Genomic DNA, 18,753 nt, shown 5'->3' on the forward strand with positions numbered 1-18,753 from the left:
GCTACAACAAATTAACGACGTCGTTGTATATACGAAATTCTGGTCTCGCGTTTCGGTATAATACCACATCACTATATAATATACCACGTATATTATAATATTATACAGAGCGATTCACCGAGCGTGCTCTGCACCACCCCCCGTGTTTTCCTCTAACATCGAATTCATTCAAATTCTGATTTTTTAAACTCTTAAATACACACCGTAATACATAATATATGTATATATATATTATAAGTGGACATATTTTCAAATAGTATTTATATTTTTTATACAAATAGGTTATATTTTTTTAGGAGTTTCCTGTGGCGATACCGACTATATTTTTTTTCGCTTTTTTTTTATCCGTGAATTGTTGTTTCGGATAACTTTTTTTGAAAATGTTGATGTACCTACATATTATCTAAATCGAAATGCAAGCGAGTAGTTTTTGAGTTATTTAAATTTGTGCGTACCTACTATTTACTAAGGATGGATGATAGGAATATTTAAAAACTTAAGTATACCTAATCAATATTTATCTATATATATCACGTTTTGTGATTTGCTAAAATGTCCAAGTATAGGTACAGTAAATAATAAATATAGAGTTAATATTACAGATCCACACTATTACATCAATTTCATATTTTAGTTAAGCCGTTTTTAAGAACCATCACTATCTTTAGTGTACGCACATTAATAACAATAATGACTATTCTAAATTTTGATTTAGATACATCAAAATAATTATCAACAAAATGATCTGCTTTACATCGAAAAACATACGGTGCACTGCTCTATACATATAAATAATCAGAAATATGTGGTCCTTAAGCATACTAAAAAATTACAAAAATCATAGTTTAAATGATTTTATTGTTAAAAGTGGTGATGGTACGCACGCTAGGAGAATCACCCTGTATTATAATAGGAGATATCGCGTGGGAGTCGTCTGCTATATTGGCGAATACTGTTAAAAACTAAAATTTAAAAAAAAAAACAAAACAATAATAATACAAAATAATATATGTACGTATGGGTGTCGTACGACTATATACGTATAGACTCTCACGCTATACATCATACATTATACGTCTTGTCGTGCCTGGTTGTATTCATCATATACTCGTGTTTATATATATACACACTTACAGTATATTATATATTATCATGTCGGAGGCGTACCGCCTCGAGACGAGGTCCGACGCCGAACAGTGTACAGGGTGTCCATTTCACCATCATTCACTGTATTGGTCCACGCCAACAACGTTTTCCTGATTAATATTTTCGATAAGTACGATTTTCTATAATCATTATGAGTATAGGTATACCGCAGTGGAGAACCACGAGTCACGACGACCTGTATTTTATATTATAACTCAGTATTTTTTATGTTTAGGTATATAACACGACGAGTATATGCGGCTAGCAAACACCAACAATTCTCTGAAATACGTACGTATTAAACAAGGATGCAGTCGAGATGCGCTTAAAAACAAACAAGAAACATTTTATTTAATTTTAGTTTCGTGGATTTGTATGTCTTAGCATCATTTTTATAGTTCAATTTAAATAAAATAAAATATTAATACAGTTCTCTACTTTTCATATTTACAATAAATTTGTAATAGATACTAATTATAGGTTAGTTTACCGTTTGGAAATGGAACATTTTAGTGTTTCTAAGATTCCTAAGGGGACAACGGAATAGAGATTAACTATAAACGGATTGTCTTGCTCAAAATGGGACGTATGGTCAGTGACCATTGATCACTTGATTCATGGCCCGTCTCACAAGATTAAAATAATAAATCAATGTATTTGTTTTTAATATGCTTATTAGTAAAATAAATATTTCCAAATATCACCAAATCTGAACCAAAAACTTTTGAAATTGTATTCGTAAAATTATAATAATATGAATTCATTTAGCTATGTCTGGTATTGGACAAACAACTATCTTTTTCTATTATATCTAAAGTTAAGTTTGTCCAGAATTGTACTCGTTCTTGTCACCGTCCGGCTTATTAAAGCAAAGAATACAACTGTATAAACGTGTAATTGTTTACTTTAAAATATAAAAGTTTGAGTTACAAGTGATGTGGGTTCATATATTACTACTACCAATAATAGTATAAATACATTATTGTAAGAAAAGTGACAACCATGTTGTTTTGTTTTCACCGAAGTCGGTAAATTTCGTCCACAAAAAATCATATAAGCTACATCACTACCTACGCAAATTGTGGCTCGAGTATTTTTGAAAAATACGTAAATGTAAATTGCGTAAAATGCGTTTTAGGATATTTTGTCATATTTCCAGTCAGCAAAACAATTTAAAGACAAGTTATAATCTACAATGTGGATAATGTGACACTGATAAAGTAAGCACCACAATCACAACAGCAATATATCTAACACCTTTGTTACATGAGAACTTGCATTGACATAGTTAGAACTTAGATTACTCTCCGACGTTATTGGAATCTATTTTTGTCGGGTGAGCTTTTATTATTTGTGTACTGTTAACTGTAACTGCTATAGCAGTGGTGTATTAACAGGGTGAGGGGGAGACATTCTTGGAAATTCTTGAGAAGAATTAATTTTTTTTGAGAAGTATTTTTTGGTCAATAACTAAAATATATTTTATCTATTCAAATTAATTGTATGGGTATACACAATTTTCCATCATAATTAAATAAACGGTTTGTAAAATTGTTTTATGTAATTCTGATTACATATATCAAAAAAATAATAATACAACTGAACATTATCTTACATGTGTATACTACGTCTCGTCCCAATAAAAAGTATTGGTCATGTTATAAGACATTTATATTTTAATTTTTACATAAATTATTTACACAAATCCAATTTCGATAAAACCGATTTTGTTTTTTTGATTTAACTTAAAAACGCATAACATTAGGTAGGTACTTGAAATTTATACTAATTATTAATATTATAGTTTTATATTTACAAATAAAATGTAAAAAATAGTTCACTATTTTTGAGTTATTTAAAGGCAAAAGAAATTTTCAATTTTTTTGGTTTTTTTTATAAATGTCGATTAAAATTTATTTGTTGGGTATAAATGCTTGAAAAATTAACACAAGATCCCAAAAAAAGATATTTTTATGTCTGTATAAAATTTTAAAGTTAGAATTTTAACGAAATTTGTCGAAATTACAAGAAATTAGAAGCTATATTTTGTAGTTAAAAATGTATAAAATTTTTTTTTTGTATTTTAGTTTCGAAAAATTTAATCCAAGATTCTTCATAAGTAGTTCATATTGAAACCATAAAATCTAATAAATATATTATCATACAATTATTTTTTATAAGCATTTCAAGTCCAAATTTGGACGAAATTACTTATTTAAACGATAAGTAACGATATGTTAATAATTTTTTTATAATTTAAAAATATTATTCGTGGGAACTTATACTGTTACGTATTTTATATTATTATGAATTTTAATACACACAATAACATTTTTCATTTATTTTAAAATCCACCTATAGTACATATTATTATTATTATTTAATGCAATTTATTATTAAAATGAGACGCGTTGTTGCAGATACCAAACGACTCAACGTAGTGAGACTGTAAGAGCATAATAATATACATGCTATCATTAGTTAATAATTACAAAAAGACCAGAAAATGTGTCTATTGCGTGATAATAAATACTGAAGTAAGTAAAAAGTAGAAAATACGTTACACCGGAAGACGTTTGCAGAAAACGTGTGAAATCGATATTTTCAACAGAACTGTAAACCCGTCCCGTCAAAATGTCACCCTGATAATGAATAATAGTAAAATTGAAAAAAAAAACTACCGATGGGAAATGTTTACCGAATACGATTAAAATCGGCGTGACCAGTCGCATAAATCATATTGGCACCCTGCCTACCCTTGGCGCTTTTATTATACAATGATTTATTATTTTATCGCTAAAAATTTGATCAATCGACAATCGTATTGTGTGACGTACGAAATAATAACAACGTATTATGTGTCACCGATATCGATACAGTTTTGACGTAGGTCGTAAATATATTTACACGTTTTTTTTGTCCGTTTTCTTGTCGAAAAGACATAGTAAATATATCATAACGGATTAAGTTGTCATTGCGTGAATTATTATGGGCACTTTGTTCGAAAAGGAAAAGGAAACCGCGTCAGCTGGCGGATATCCTATATAACGTAGATAATGCCTTTTATCCCGTTGTTTGAACTGTGTATACGTAGAAAAAACGATGACGATAACAATAATAATAATACTAAAAATGGCAAGTACATTATGTCCCTGTTAAATCGAACGTCGTCCTAATGATGTAGTGTGTAGATAATAAATCGTTGTGGACGCTGGACACACACGATAGTGTTTATTTTTTAACGTGTGGGGTTTCATTTTTTTTCGTCGCTGTTGTCCGGACTGCGATTTCACGACTGTAATGCTAAGCCGATACAACAATAGAAAAATATAATCGTAGCCGATCGGCGTCACATCATGTACATCTATATAGTACATAGTAATAACATATAATGATATTTTATATATTACACATATTATTATTATTATTATTACATCAACATAGGAACGAGGAAGAAAAATTACTCCGTAAACAATATTGTGCTCGGTCCTTTCAGACGCGTTTCGGGGTTGTCCGCGGGAGGTTCAGGCTAATGGTGTTTGCTTTGATCCCGTTTCTAATATACATTATATAATATGTCGTCCGATACCTGCGGGTTTCGACAATGAACTCAGCGCGCGTGTATTCCCGCGTACTATACATGTACATATTGTTATTATTATTATTATATACAGCACACGATGCATTGCAGGCACTATATATACAATATATATGGTTATACATAAATGTGTATATATATATATATATAGGCGCATACGTCGAATATATATACATATCAGAAATATAATATATATATATACTATATATGTATATAATATGTACGTGTTCGGCGCGACTATATCGAGTCGTTTTTATAATATGCAGGCGATTATTACATTGTACTTCGACGCAGACGATCGATTCTCACCGCTTAAGAGGACGTCACACCGAGAGGTTTGTCAGCTATATTATGGCGTGATATCTCACACGCGGAACGCTGAATAATGTACATATTATTATATGGTATTGTATATAACATCTACCTATTATATTGTGTTGTTGTACGGCACGGATCACGGACGGGGTGATGAAGCTCGACGATGATATGCTGCGTTAAATGATCGTGAATTCCGGACACGACTGCGCGACGTTTGTACAACTATTTCTGCCGACGAATGTACGCCTGTTACACCCTTAGGGCCTTAGAGTCGAGAGACGCCGAAGATATGAAACTGTTGTGGGTATATCGTGTATTATAATATTTATAATAAGGAATGAACCGAAGAGAGCGAGGCACTGCGCGAGTAGCGTAGCGCCTATACCGTATTGCCAATGAAATCGAGGTTTTATCCAATTAGGATAAATAGTAAGTATCACTAAAAAGTGGTACATCATAAAGGTAACTCACGATAAATACAACATTTATTACAAACGCGTACATATCACTCACACATAATTTTTAATATCGAAGCGATAAAAGTACACGCGATAAGTATATAGTCGATGAAATGTTTTAATTTTAAAAATTGAAGGTGGTTTCTGGTAATAAATTTTGTACTATAAGGAGGTTAAAGATTCAGGAAAAACGACAACTTTTACGTAAATCCAATTTTGACACAATCTATTTTGACGATGTAACTAGAAAACAATTAACGAATAACCGTAGATGCTTGACATTTTCACCAAATATTTATGATATAATTATTTATTAGATACAAAATTCTCAAAATATTTCGAGCTATTTATATAGACATCAGAAATTTTCATTTTTTTCTTCTGTACACGTCAATTAAAAATTATTCATTTGGCACAGATATTAAAAAAATTTAATTCAAGGCTCCTCATAAGATTTTATTTTCTGAATTGAAAGATATCGAAAATCTATTTACCTAGTCACTATACTTTTTTACAAGTATTTAAAGTAAGAATTTTGATAAAATTAAAAAATTGACGAAAATTAGCAAACTATTTTGTAGTTAGAAATTCATACAAATTAATTTTATAAACCTTTAAGGTTCGAAAATTGAATACAGTTTTATACTATATAACTAAGTATATTTAAATATAAATATATATAAAAATATATTATAAGTTTAGCAACATATTATGTGTAAAAAAAAAAATATCTACTACAAAACCAAATCAATATTTTATGAGCATTTGAAGTTTAAATTTTTATGATAATCGACCGTAAAATAATTATTTCTCCTGATAAACAATTTGATGTTTTGTTATATTAAAAAATTAAAACAGAAGATAATTGACATTATTATTATCATCATTATATGATCAAATTTTAAAATTTTTTTTTACTCTTTTGGAACCATGACATATTTTAATTTTTTTTCATTTATTTCTCCAATCAAATTCGTAAATCATATTAAATGGTATTAATGATTATACATATACATAAAAATATTTATCTATTGTTATATAGGTATTTAACGACTAGCTAGTCGTTTTAAACAAAAAAAACGAAAAAAAAAAAGATGCCAACGGCACGTAGTGTTCCCAAGCGGTCACCCATCCAAGTACTAACTACGCCCGACGTTGCTTAACTTCAGTGATCGGACGAGAACTGGTGTATTCAACGTGGTATGGTCGTTGGCGAAGAGCTCATGTTGTCGGACTATAAATAATTATATGCCTCAATTTTTTTTTCTTCTTACAAATAATTTAATAAGAATATAATGAAGTATACAATAAATAAAACTTAGTAATCCTCTAATGAAACAGTGCCCACGAACCAACATATTTTTTTAAAGTGAAATTCAAGTTTTGTTTGACTAAAATTTTGACCTATTGCAGTTTCATTAGCAAAATAATGTCAAATTTTGTAAGCCACAAATAGTATTTCAACTAAGCTTTAGGGAACTTTAGTGTCAGATCAACAACCTCACAAGTTACAACTAACCTAACCTTGAACGTCAATCGATATATTTACAAGCAAAAACATAAAAGTTTAGTTTATAAAATTAATTTACTCTATAAGAAAATTAGGAGCAGCATATAGGTAATTTATACTTGTATTTTATTATTATTTAATATTTATTTGTTTATATTTCGTATATGTATTAGGTAAACTAAAAAGTTAATAATAAAAGAAGTTGGCAAGTGGGTACCGCTCTGCTCCACATTAGATGTCGAGTAGATCAATGTAATGGATGTGTTAAATTTGAATTCAATGACATACAAAAAACGACACGAAAGGACAGTAACGGTCCTAAATTTCTAATCTAACAGTGACTCACTTGACACCTCCCGTACTCACATTTAGTCTTCGCCAACGACCATATCATGTTGAATACACCAGTTCTCGTCCGATCACTGAAGTTAAGCAATTTATAATTTTATAATAAACCAAGAAAATTACAATTTAGTTATTGTCTGAAAACGAATAACGATTAGTGAGTGATGTTTACCGACGCTGTATAATAGTCTGTTGTTTGTATTGTTATTATGGTGTATATAAACACTAATAATACACGTTATTTTTTTTAATTGATTTACGTTCATCCTTGTACATGTGTACTGATTTTAATCACTTTTTATTTTCCAGTTAAACAAATGTTAAATCTTTTATTCAGCTATGCTTGATGTTTATTTCTGTATTGTATAACTTGTGAGGTTGTTGATCTGACACTAAAGTTCCCTAAAGCTTAGTTGAAATACTATTTGTGGCTTACAAAATTTGACATTATTTTGCTAATGAAACTGCAATAGGTCAAAATTTTAGCCAAACAAAACTTGAATTTCACGTTAAAAAAATATGTTGGTTCGTGGGCACTGTTTCATTAGAGGATTACTAAGTTTTATTTATTGTATACTTCATTATATTCTTATTAAATTATTTGTAAGAAGAAAAAAAAATTGAGGCATATAATTATTTGTAGTCCGACAACATGAGCTCTTCGCCAACGACCATACCACGTTGAATACACCAGTTCTCGTCCGATCACTGAAGTTAAGCAACGTCGGGCGTAGTTAGTACTTGGATGGGTGACCGCTTGGGAACACTACGTGCCGTTGGCATCTTTTTTTTTTTCGTTTTTTTTGTTTAAAACGACTAGCTAGTCGTTAAATACCTATATAACAATAGATAAATATTTTTATGTATATGTTAATCATTAATACCATTTAATATGATTTACGAAGCGATTTAATGAAGTGGTGTGAATTGATTTTATTGGACATACAGCGAATGTTTGCAAAAATGTATTTTTATTTTACACTCACATGATTAAAATATTGCATTTTACTAATAGCATATTATACAATATATAATTTTTTCTTCATATTCATTTATTTATAAGTATATAGTAGCAAAGGTAGGGTACTGCTCTGCTGTACGGTAGGATTCGAATGAATAATGAGTCACTGTATAATGGATGAGTTAAAATTTGAATTCATTGACTAAGGAACGGATTTAAACGCTCTAAAAATCGAGAGTTTCTCGATTGCGTCCCGAAATTACACTTTTTTAATGTTCCGTGTGCGTCCCAAGAAAATAGGTCATATTTTTGACATATCTCTGTGCGTCTCGTGGGACTGCAGTTTATTTAGAACGATTTGTTTAGAATTCATTTATTTAATGAAACGCAATTTCACCACCATTATTTGTATTTATATAAAAAATAACGTTATAAGTAGTGTAAGGATAATGCTTGAATATGGCATTTAACAATATTTAATTGAGAACTTAATCATTTATTTTTTTAATTAATAACGTTTAAAAAATATATATCCACCATAAATAAATATTTATTATAAATTCAAAAATATCTTAATTTGTTCCACAAACATTTTCCTAAAATTATTAATACCTATATTGTATAAATGTAAAATAAGCATAAATAAAAAAAAATTAAAAATTCATAATCATATAATACATTTATTTTCAAATATTATGTTAATTAATTTTATAAATATTATGTTTTGTATTTATATAATCTTGAAAGCGTCAGTCTTAACCATATTTGTGGTAGATACTCATCAAATAGTTAAAAATATATTTAAAATAAAAAAAAGTTATGTTAAGATTAAGAAAAAACTGTGTATGTGATTAAAATTACACATTTGCACTGTTTTTGTAAAAGGTTTTTTTTTTATTGTTTAATATTTCTGATATTTTTATTTTTTGTAATATTCATTAAAACATTTAAAACTAAGGTTATACTTATGTATATCTTGGAACTTAAGTATTTTTGCCAGATAAAAAGTTTTATGTCCTTCACAAGCATAATTATATATATTATCTTTTTTATATAGACTTTGGAAGACAATAATAAATTGCATTTATTTAAACGTATTTTTCTGTTTATTATTACATTGTTATTTGTTAGCACAGTCGATGTTGTTTTAAATGATAAACATAATGTTTTTAATGATTCTACGATGTTTTTGCAATTTGTCCATTTGTCTTAATTATTTTTTTTAAATGTCAAAAATGTAATTACGTACAATATTTTAATTTTTTTTATTAAAGTTTCTCCGACATCTAATTGTCTTCTAAGCTCATTGTTAATAGAATTACATATTTTTGATATTTAAAAATACTTAATAATAATAGTATCTTAAGTCAGTAAGGATGATAATTTTACAGTGTAACAATTTTTTATATTCTAACTATATTATTATAATATTAGTAACAATATGATACATTTAAGTTTTAAGGGGGTCGAAGCCGATTTTTTTGTTTAGAACAGGAAAAACTCTTACGTCCTGTAGAATATTTGGATTTTGTTAAATTTTTTAAATTGTAAATAAAAGAACATTATGCAGGTCGAATGAAAGTCCGATTTTCAATATAATAATTATATAAAAGCTATTAGCTGAATAATCTGGCTTCGCTCGTGTGTTAAGTAATCGATTCGTACCTATAAAATTGTTTTTTTTATTATAATTAATTTTTTTAAAACCTAGCTATATAATACATAATATTTTTTTATAATTTAACTTAATTTACGATATTTATAACTGTAATAACGAATAAAATGCAATTAAAAATAATAAGAGTGATTTATTCGAAGGCTCATTAGGTACACCCTTGTGAAAATGAAATCGTTAAATTATATTTAAACAATACGCTAAAAAAACGTAACCTTTAAATATACAAGCCTCTCTCTCTGTCCCCTCAGACGAAAATAATGAAAAATCGGATGACACTCAGAAGAGTATCCCCGTGAAAAAAAATTGGAAAAAAGTTAAATTGTGTTGTCACAAAATTGGAACATAAAAAACGCCTATTCTTTTTTATGTATATGTACATGTATAAATATATATATAAAATGGTAATAATGGTATACATTAAAATAGTGCACAATTAATAAAATATACAAATACAATGTAATGTGCAGATAACATACAATTGACAAACTAATCGTGTAAATTAATAACATAGGTATATTATGCATTATCGCAAAAACGTATGAAATTAAAATTGACACGTTGGTACGGACCAACGTGGATATGGTTTGTAAATTTAAATATTTGTATCGATGTGAGGATGTTTTGATACTATTTTTACGATATTGGCTGTAGGCGTTTGGCGTAACGATAAAATGGTGTGAGGAACAAGCAACTTAAAATGATTATATTATCATTATTGTGAAAACGGAACTTATTGCCTTCAATAGTGTTGAATACCGTCGGAAATTATGTTAGTATAATATTAATTATCATTTATCAAGATGATTCAGCAGACTCACAATAGTTTGTGTGATAAACTGTAGATCAGGAGCAGAATATAGCCAATTTATATTTGAAATTTAATTTATAGACTTCATTGGCATGTCATCGACATATCAATATCAAACCTATGTAGCCGATGCTGTATGAAGTTGATAATAAGTTGATATTAAAACATACAGAACGTTTAATATATTATTGTGTTATAGATGTTATAACTGTGAGGACTGGGGAGAAATAATATGATAAAGTAAAAAATAATAATTTATATTTAATAATGTTTAAAAGCCACATAGTAATATAGTATATATTTTTAACCTCTTAAAATCGAGAAATCGTAATGGCAATGTTACATAAGTGTTTTCGTTTGATGTGTGGAACGTTATGAAACATTCGTTATTATCGTGTTATCATTAATGTTGTAATAATACAAATAATGTTGATATGAATCGTTTTCTAAAACACCTGTTAAGAATAAAAATCCTCGTCTATGAATAAACACCAAATATAAATTAAAACTAAATACTTATATGTTATACAGAGGCGGAACTAGGGGGGGGGAAGCCGGGGATTGATCCCCGGGCGTAAAATTTTAATAGGCGTAATTTTTTTGTAGGTATTTAAATTAATGTTTGGTTTTAGAAGTTTTTTTCTAATTTTTTATTAAAATATAATTACAATCTATACACAAACAATAGGTATTATTAGGTACAATATTTTTATTTCACTTAATAATGAAAAATAAAAATAAAATCATTCATGGCGAAAAATAATTAATCATTCTATTATTAGATCGCGTAGCTGCGCGATCGGCGGCGTACGTCGACGGTCGACAGTACATATAGATTATAGAGACAGACTAATAATACAAATTAAATATAAACATATATTATCAATAATAAATATAAATATAATAATTAATATGTACGTTATCGTCGACGCGCGGCGATGACGCGGATAAAAATAGTACAAAATTAATTACCATAGACCACAGTGACGAATTCTGCCATTTGCCATTTGAAAGCGCGGCTGAATCTCTCTGCGCACGGAATAGCCAGTTAGTTATAGACAAAAGACATCATTTTAGTTAAAGGTAAGATTATAAATAGATTCGTATAAGTATAAGTAATAAGTATATACCTACTATAGTCTATCATTATTAAGATTCTGAGTGATAGTGTCAAACTAGGTATTTATTAATGCTGTGTTTTCGTTAAAATGTCTGGTCTGATACCTACACAATAACTTTTATAAGATTATCAATCAACGTACGATATAATATTATATCTGTTTATTGAAAATTATGTTAATATTTTATAATATTATATATTATAATATTTACCAAGATGGTTATACATTTGTTTATGTTTAAAAAAAAAGATTTTATTTTTATAATTTGATTACATTTTTTATTGGCCTAAAATCTAAATTTTTGTATCTTTATCAGAATAAACGAATTTATATTTCACTATAAAGGTCTATTATAATTGAGGCACACAGAACCAAAACAGCAAAAGTGTTTTTATATAGGACAGGTGCCTATTCAAGTTTTGATTATTTTGCAACATTTTTTTTTCTTATAAAATCCACTCTAAGGAAAATAATAAACTCACGTTTTACATATAATTTCTTGCTTTTTAAACTAACTATCAAGCATTAACTCAATTAACGTTGATTAAGTTTTAATGTGGGTTAGGCCACTCAAATTTTTAAAAATATTTAGGCATACCAATGCTATGCTATTTAGTCCGATTCATTGAAAATTTGTTAATCACTTTAAACTGAATCTTTTTGATATAGTCTAAATTTGGTTACACCACAGTCCACAGAATAGATTAATTATAATATATATTATTATTGTTTATATTAATGCCTTAAACTGAAATTGATGAAAAAATAAAATTATGTTTAATTATTTTTTAAATTAAGGTTTATTATGTAAATAGTAAATATATAAAAATATAATACCTATATAATTGTTTAATGTTTACTATTGCAGACTGAATACAAACAAAAATAAACAGTTTCTATTTAAATACCCTATTTCGAAAAAAAAATATGTAACCACTTTAAGTTTTTAATGTTGTAAAAAAATTTTAATTCCATAAACTAAATAAAGATATCTAGTTGCATTCATCGCTTCAGTGGTTTTAATTAGTAAAATTATATTATGATTTATGTTAATATGTTATTATATTAAATTATATTATATTATATTATTTTAAAAAAAGCAGCAACTTTAAGTTATTGGCGTATTTGTTTTATAAAATAGTATTTTTCCATCCAATTTTGGATAACTTAAAAAAAGGAAAAAATATAAAACGAGAGATTATTTTTTTGTAGATTTTTATTGGTGCTATGAGCCTCAATTTATAATGTATTGTAAATTGTAATAAAGAGTGTAACAATATATCTACATATTACCTTAATTCGTAAATGTAGTTAATTATTCAATATTTTATAATTTTAATTATATTACAGTAAGCAATATAATATTAATTTAAGTAATTCAATAATTATAATTCTTAATGATATCAATACATTTTTTGCTTCACTCAGAACTTAAGACTGATTTTATTAAATTTTTAAAATTTCAAAAAAAAATGTATTTATGTGTATAAAAAATGTGTATTATTAATTATTTTAATAGTTAGAAAAGATAGAGCATACTCTTTAGCATACTTTAATAGTAGTGTAAAAATCAGAATAACTTTTATTTAGTTTAATTATTGTAACACAAGTAATAAGTAATAAGATTTTATGAGTATCAGAGTATGAACTAGCTTGATATTTTTAACTATGTTAGTTAACATTATTATGTGTTTAAAAATCAATAAGTATGTAGTATGTAAAGTATGTTTGTAATTTTAGTTCCATTTATTAGAAAACAATTAAAGGGAATGATATATTTTCAGTCTTGGTCTATGATTGGGCGTAATTTTAATATTTTCCCCGGGCGTAAAAAATCTTAGATCCGGCTCTGATTATGCATATAATTCAATAAGTAGGAATTATAGGTAATAGTTCATGTTAGTTGTTATTAACGATTGGTTGCTGTTAATGCAGTTATTATTATTTAATGAGTTACATTAGTGATCGTATTAGGTTGGACTGTTCTGTTTAGTGTTTATATATATTTTAAATATTATCAATTGACAATTTATATATTATAATTATTTTAGCTAACTTCACACAATATTATAAATTATAATCGAGTTAATTAAATATTTTGTTAGATTTTGATGTAAACATTTATTAAGTCAATGGAGCAATATTTTTTTGTAAATTGTACGAAGTAAAAATCTACAGATTTTAATCATAAACTAAGAATAAATATTAAAACACACCTAATCGTCATTATTCATTATATATCCTAAAAAAAAAAAAATCATATTTTTTGAGCATATAATTATTTTATTTATTTTATTGTCATAAATATTTTGACTTACACTTTTTATTTTCCTCGAAGTGCTTTATGAGCGGCGATTGACTCATTAATTTTAAAAATAAATTAAAAGACCGGAGCGCTTGTTTTATGTGCACAGTTGAGCTGAATCCAATTGATTTAATAAATCATTGTGGGTACACGAAAAAATATTTCATAGAAAGAGAGACGGATAATTTGAACTTATAACGATTATTATCAAATAAAATTGTGCGTATTTCTTTTTAATATTCTTAAATTGTTGTAAGAAGAACTATGAAGGGATATTGTATCACATTTTTACATTTTAAATAGGTATATTTATGAAAATATTTAAATTGATAACTCGATTATACAAAAAAAATAATTAGTGACTTTTTGGGGTTTGAATATATATGTTACATACAAAGTCTAGAATTGTACAATGTTGCTGTACAATAGAGTAACTAGATTGTACAAGTTACATTATAGAATTCGCCATATGTACAATAATCACTGTACAAATTGTGAAATCAACAATCATTGTAAAAAACACAAAATTTAAAAACATATTTTAAAAATTACAATTTTTCGTACAAAAAAAATATTATTATAAAACTACATATTACCGGACGCATTGTGATATAAAATAAAATACGTAAATCTATAATAACTGTTATGTTTTAAAAGTATTTTCTTAATAAACATTACATATTAGTAAAATATTATTTAATTGATATATTTTGTATTTTGGAGCACCAATTCGCAATGTGCACCAAAATCACTGTACAAATTGCGAAATGTATAATTCCGGACTTAGTATGTAACATATATATTCTATTGCGAAAACAAACCCAAAATAATCCTGTATCTATCAGGGGTAGATTTAGGGCAGGGCTGAGTGGGCTGCAGCCCAGGGGTCCCACAATGTTATGATATTTAAATTAGGATACAGAAAAATTATTTTATTTATTTTCAAATATATTTAATTAAATACTATTTAACATTATCTTTTTATCTAACTTATAATAGATAATAGATAGATTTGCACTTATTGACAACTGATTATTTTAAACATCGTAAATGGCAAAGTATAATAATTGTTTAAAATCAAATATCAAGTACATTTTCATAAAACATTCAAAATAGATTAAACTTCTTCTTAAAAGTTTTAAAATTCTAATATAATATTTTTACAATTATGCGCATATATAATTAATGCATTTTAATGGTGTACCTACCTAATGTACATGCATTGACGACAATTTACTGTTACATTACTATATTGGAATACAATATTATAGTGAGTTGTGAACCTTGTCCATCAACGATATTGACTAAATAGTAACGCATTTATTGACTATTAGCTAGCGTTCGATCGTTGTACCTCATTATATTAATGTAGTATTAATGTCTAGTATTGTTTTGTTGTACAGAAATTAGAAATCGAAAAGTAATCAAGAATTTATGGTTTTATAGTTTAGTTTCTTCTGCTCCAATCGTCCAATAGTCTTCAACAGCCGCAGTTGCTCGTATAATATAATTTTCAGTTAAATTTTTTTTCGTGTATTATAATAATTGTTTCGTCGTATGATTATTATTCATATTTATATTTTTAACGAATTTAATTTCTATCTGATACAAAAGGTTTATAATATATTTATTTAGTTGTATTTTAATTATCAAATTTTTCGTTTCGATATTGAATACCTATTCTTCAAGTATTAATGTACAATTTATACTTCTGTCTGCACTAGGAGAAACATGTCTACACAAGAAGTACCAGTGACTGCATCCACGAGTTTCTCGGAGTGTAATATATCTGAGCCTACACCTAAACAATCCCAGCAGACTTATCAACAAGCAATCAATGAGGTAAAATTACTAAAAGTATTAACCGACGAGGAAATAACAGGACTGCCTATAAATCGTATTGCTGAGTCGTGGACTGATTGGGAACAAAATCAACCAAAAGCCGAGGCGTTAAGTGAACTTTTTCATTGTTTACCGTCGTGGTTACATGAAATAAATGACAAACAGGAATTCTACCCTAATGATATTCTATCTTATATAGCCGCACAAAGCTCAAAAAATATGGGTAGAGATATAGATATATTGGTTATGTTAGGTATTGAGAAGGGAAATAATTTAGAAAAAATCACTAAAATATTATCACCAAAATTTAAATACGAATTTATAAGACTTAAAACTACATATAAGTTGGTCTCAAAAGCTAAAACTTCGAAATCGGCCATGACTTTATCCAGAATTTGTGAGAGCGTCCCACTAAAAACATGCGGGTATCTTAAAAATCATGCTAAAAACCCTGTTGTATCTTTTGAACTGATGGAATTTATCTGTAAGAACTATCCTAAAGTGATGATGACGTCTGCTTTTGCTTATCTCATACCAAACAAAGAGGAAGAATTTTGTCAATTTTTAAAAAAGGCACACTGTCTTCATCAATATGAGTTTTTCGCCAGAATTTCCAGTCAGAGATATCCGATTTCCTCTCATGATACCAAAGATGAATTAATATCTAAGGTTTACGCGAAAACTCAAGCAGCTATCAATAGGTCACATATGAAATACGATGTTCAAATTAAGTTTTTAAAAGAAAACGATTTAATTGTGCAAGGTGAAAACGAAATAACTGTTACCGAAGGAGTTCTAGAAGCAAAAAATTTGTGGGACGAAATAGTAAGACAACATGAAATAAATCAAATTAATGATGTAGACAAATTTGGTTATCTTAGTCTTCAACTATTCAAATCCAAGACTTGTCAAGAATCAATAGGTGAGGTAAGATTATTAACTGACGAGAAAAATACAGAACTGGCTGATAAAATATGGGTCGAATTGGAAAAAAATCAACCCGAAGCCGAGGAGTTCAATGAACGTGATCGTTATGTACCATCGTGGTTACAGCAAACAAATTACGAACGGGAATTCGACCCTAAAGTTATTCTATTTTATTTAGCCGCATCATGTTCGATTAAAAATGAAATAAATAGAATTATATGTATGTTGGTTAAGTTAGGCATTGAGAATGGAAACAATTTGGAAAATATCGCTGATAAATTATCACTAAAATCTAAACGTGAGTTTATAAGACTTAAAACTACATATAATTTGGTCTCAAATGCTAAAAATTCAAAATCTGCCGTGACTTTATCCAGAATTTGTGAGAGCGTCCCATTAATAACATGCTGGTATCTTAAAAATGAAGCTGAAAATCCTATTGTATCTTTTAAATTGATGGAAACCGTCTGTAAGAATTTTCCTAGAGTGATGATGACGTCTGCTTTTGCCTATCTTATACCAAACAAAGAGGATGCATTTTGCCTATTTTTAAAAAATGCACACTTGCTTTATCAATACCACTTTTTTGCTACAATTTTGCATCAGCGTCATATGAGTTCCTCTTATGATAAGGAAGATAAATTCATATCTAAGATTTACGGGAAAACTCAAGCAGCTATCAATGGGTCACATATAAAATACGATATTCAAATGCAGTTTTTAAAAGAAAATAATTTAATTGTGGAAGGTGAAAATGAAATAACTGTTACCGAAGGAGTACTAGCAGCAAACAAATTGTGGGATGAAAAAGTAAGAAAACATAAAATAAATCAAATGTATTGTACATTTGCATATGAATTTGGTTCTTTTTTATAATTTTATAGTATACAGGAATATAGTTTTCAATTTTATTTTATTTTTATATAAACGTGAATACTTAAAAACAAATTAATTCAGGCGAGTCTAGTTTTATATTATTAATCATTTTTCGCGTTAACATTAACGTCTTTATTAATAGTATAAGTGGTGTAAGGATAATGTTTGAGTATAGCATTTAACAATATTTAATTTAGAACTTAACTCCGTTGTTGGAAGTTATATGCAATTTTTTTTTTAAATTATGCAATAGATTATAATTAATTTCTAATTGAGTACTGTAGGTACATTAATATTATGATTTTTTTCATGTGTATAACATATAATAGTCGACTATACGGCTATTCATTTTATTCTCAAAGTTTTTATGTACCTAATCATAATTTGTTTTACTTCTTATAAATTTTAATTTACTAATAATATCATTTAATTTTTTAATTAATTAAGTTCAAAAAAATATATTCACCATAAATAAAACATATTTTAGTTTAAATTAAAAAAAATATCATTATTTCACAAACTATTTCCTAAAAATATTGGTATTTGTATTTATACTTGTATAAATGTATAATAAGCATAAATAAAAAAAATCTAAGTATTTAAAAATCATAATCATATAATAAATTTATTTTCAAATATTATAGTAATTAATTATATAAATATTATGTTTTGTATTTATATAATCTTGAAAGCGTCAGTTTTAACCATTGTTTTGGTACTCACCAAATAGTTAAAAATATATATTAAATACATAATTATAAAAAAGGGATATTGTTAATTATGGTATACTTTTGTATATATTCTATGGAATTTCTATAAAATCATTAAAAGGTTATGATTTTCATATAAAATATGTTAAG

The 18,753-nt window shown here is 27.3% G+C and overlaps 1 protein-coding gene and 2 non-coding genes across 3 annotated transcripts; 2 read left to right on the top strand and 1 right to left on the bottom strand.

The window, feature by feature from the left end:
* Positions 1–6,615: 6,615 nt before the first annotated feature.
* Positions 6,616–6,734, bottom strand: LOC113559477. Its single transcript, XR_003405979.1, has one exon. It is a non-coding gene; the product is annotated as a 5S ribosomal RNA (ribosomal RNA).
* Positions 6,735–8,038: 1,304 nt separating this feature from the next.
* Positions 8,039–8,157, top strand: LOC113559476. The gene has a single exon (XR_003405978.1). It is a non-coding gene; the product is annotated as a 5S ribosomal RNA (ribosomal RNA).
* Positions 8,158–11,824: 3,667 nt separating this feature from the next.
* On the top strand, positions 11,825–17,926 carry LOC113557463. Its single transcript, XM_026963000.1, has 2 exons — positions 11,825–11,905; positions 15,973–17,926. The coding sequence occupies exon 2, from the start codon at positions 15,980–15,982 to the stop codon at positions 17,891–17,893; it is 1,914 nt and encodes a 637-aa protein (XP_026818801.1). The 5' UTR covers positions 11,825–11,905; positions 15,973–15,979; the 3' UTR covers positions 17,894–17,926.
* The last annotated feature ends 827 nt before the right edge of the window (positions 17,927–18,753 follow it).

The sequence above is a fragment of the Rhopalosiphum maidis genome, chromosome 3, assembly GCF_003676215.2.
Source record: "Rhopalosiphum maidis isolate BTI-1 chromosome 3, ASM367621v3, whole genome shotgun sequence".
Lineage (NCBI taxonomy): Eukaryota > Metazoa > Arthropoda > Insecta > Hemiptera > Aphididae > Rhopalosiphum > Rhopalosiphum maidis.

Coding starts and splice junctions, on each gene's coding strand:
- LOC113557463 (XM_026963000.1), top strand. CDS start 15,980: ATGTCTACACAAGAAGTACCAGTGACTGCATCCACGAGTTTCTCGGAG.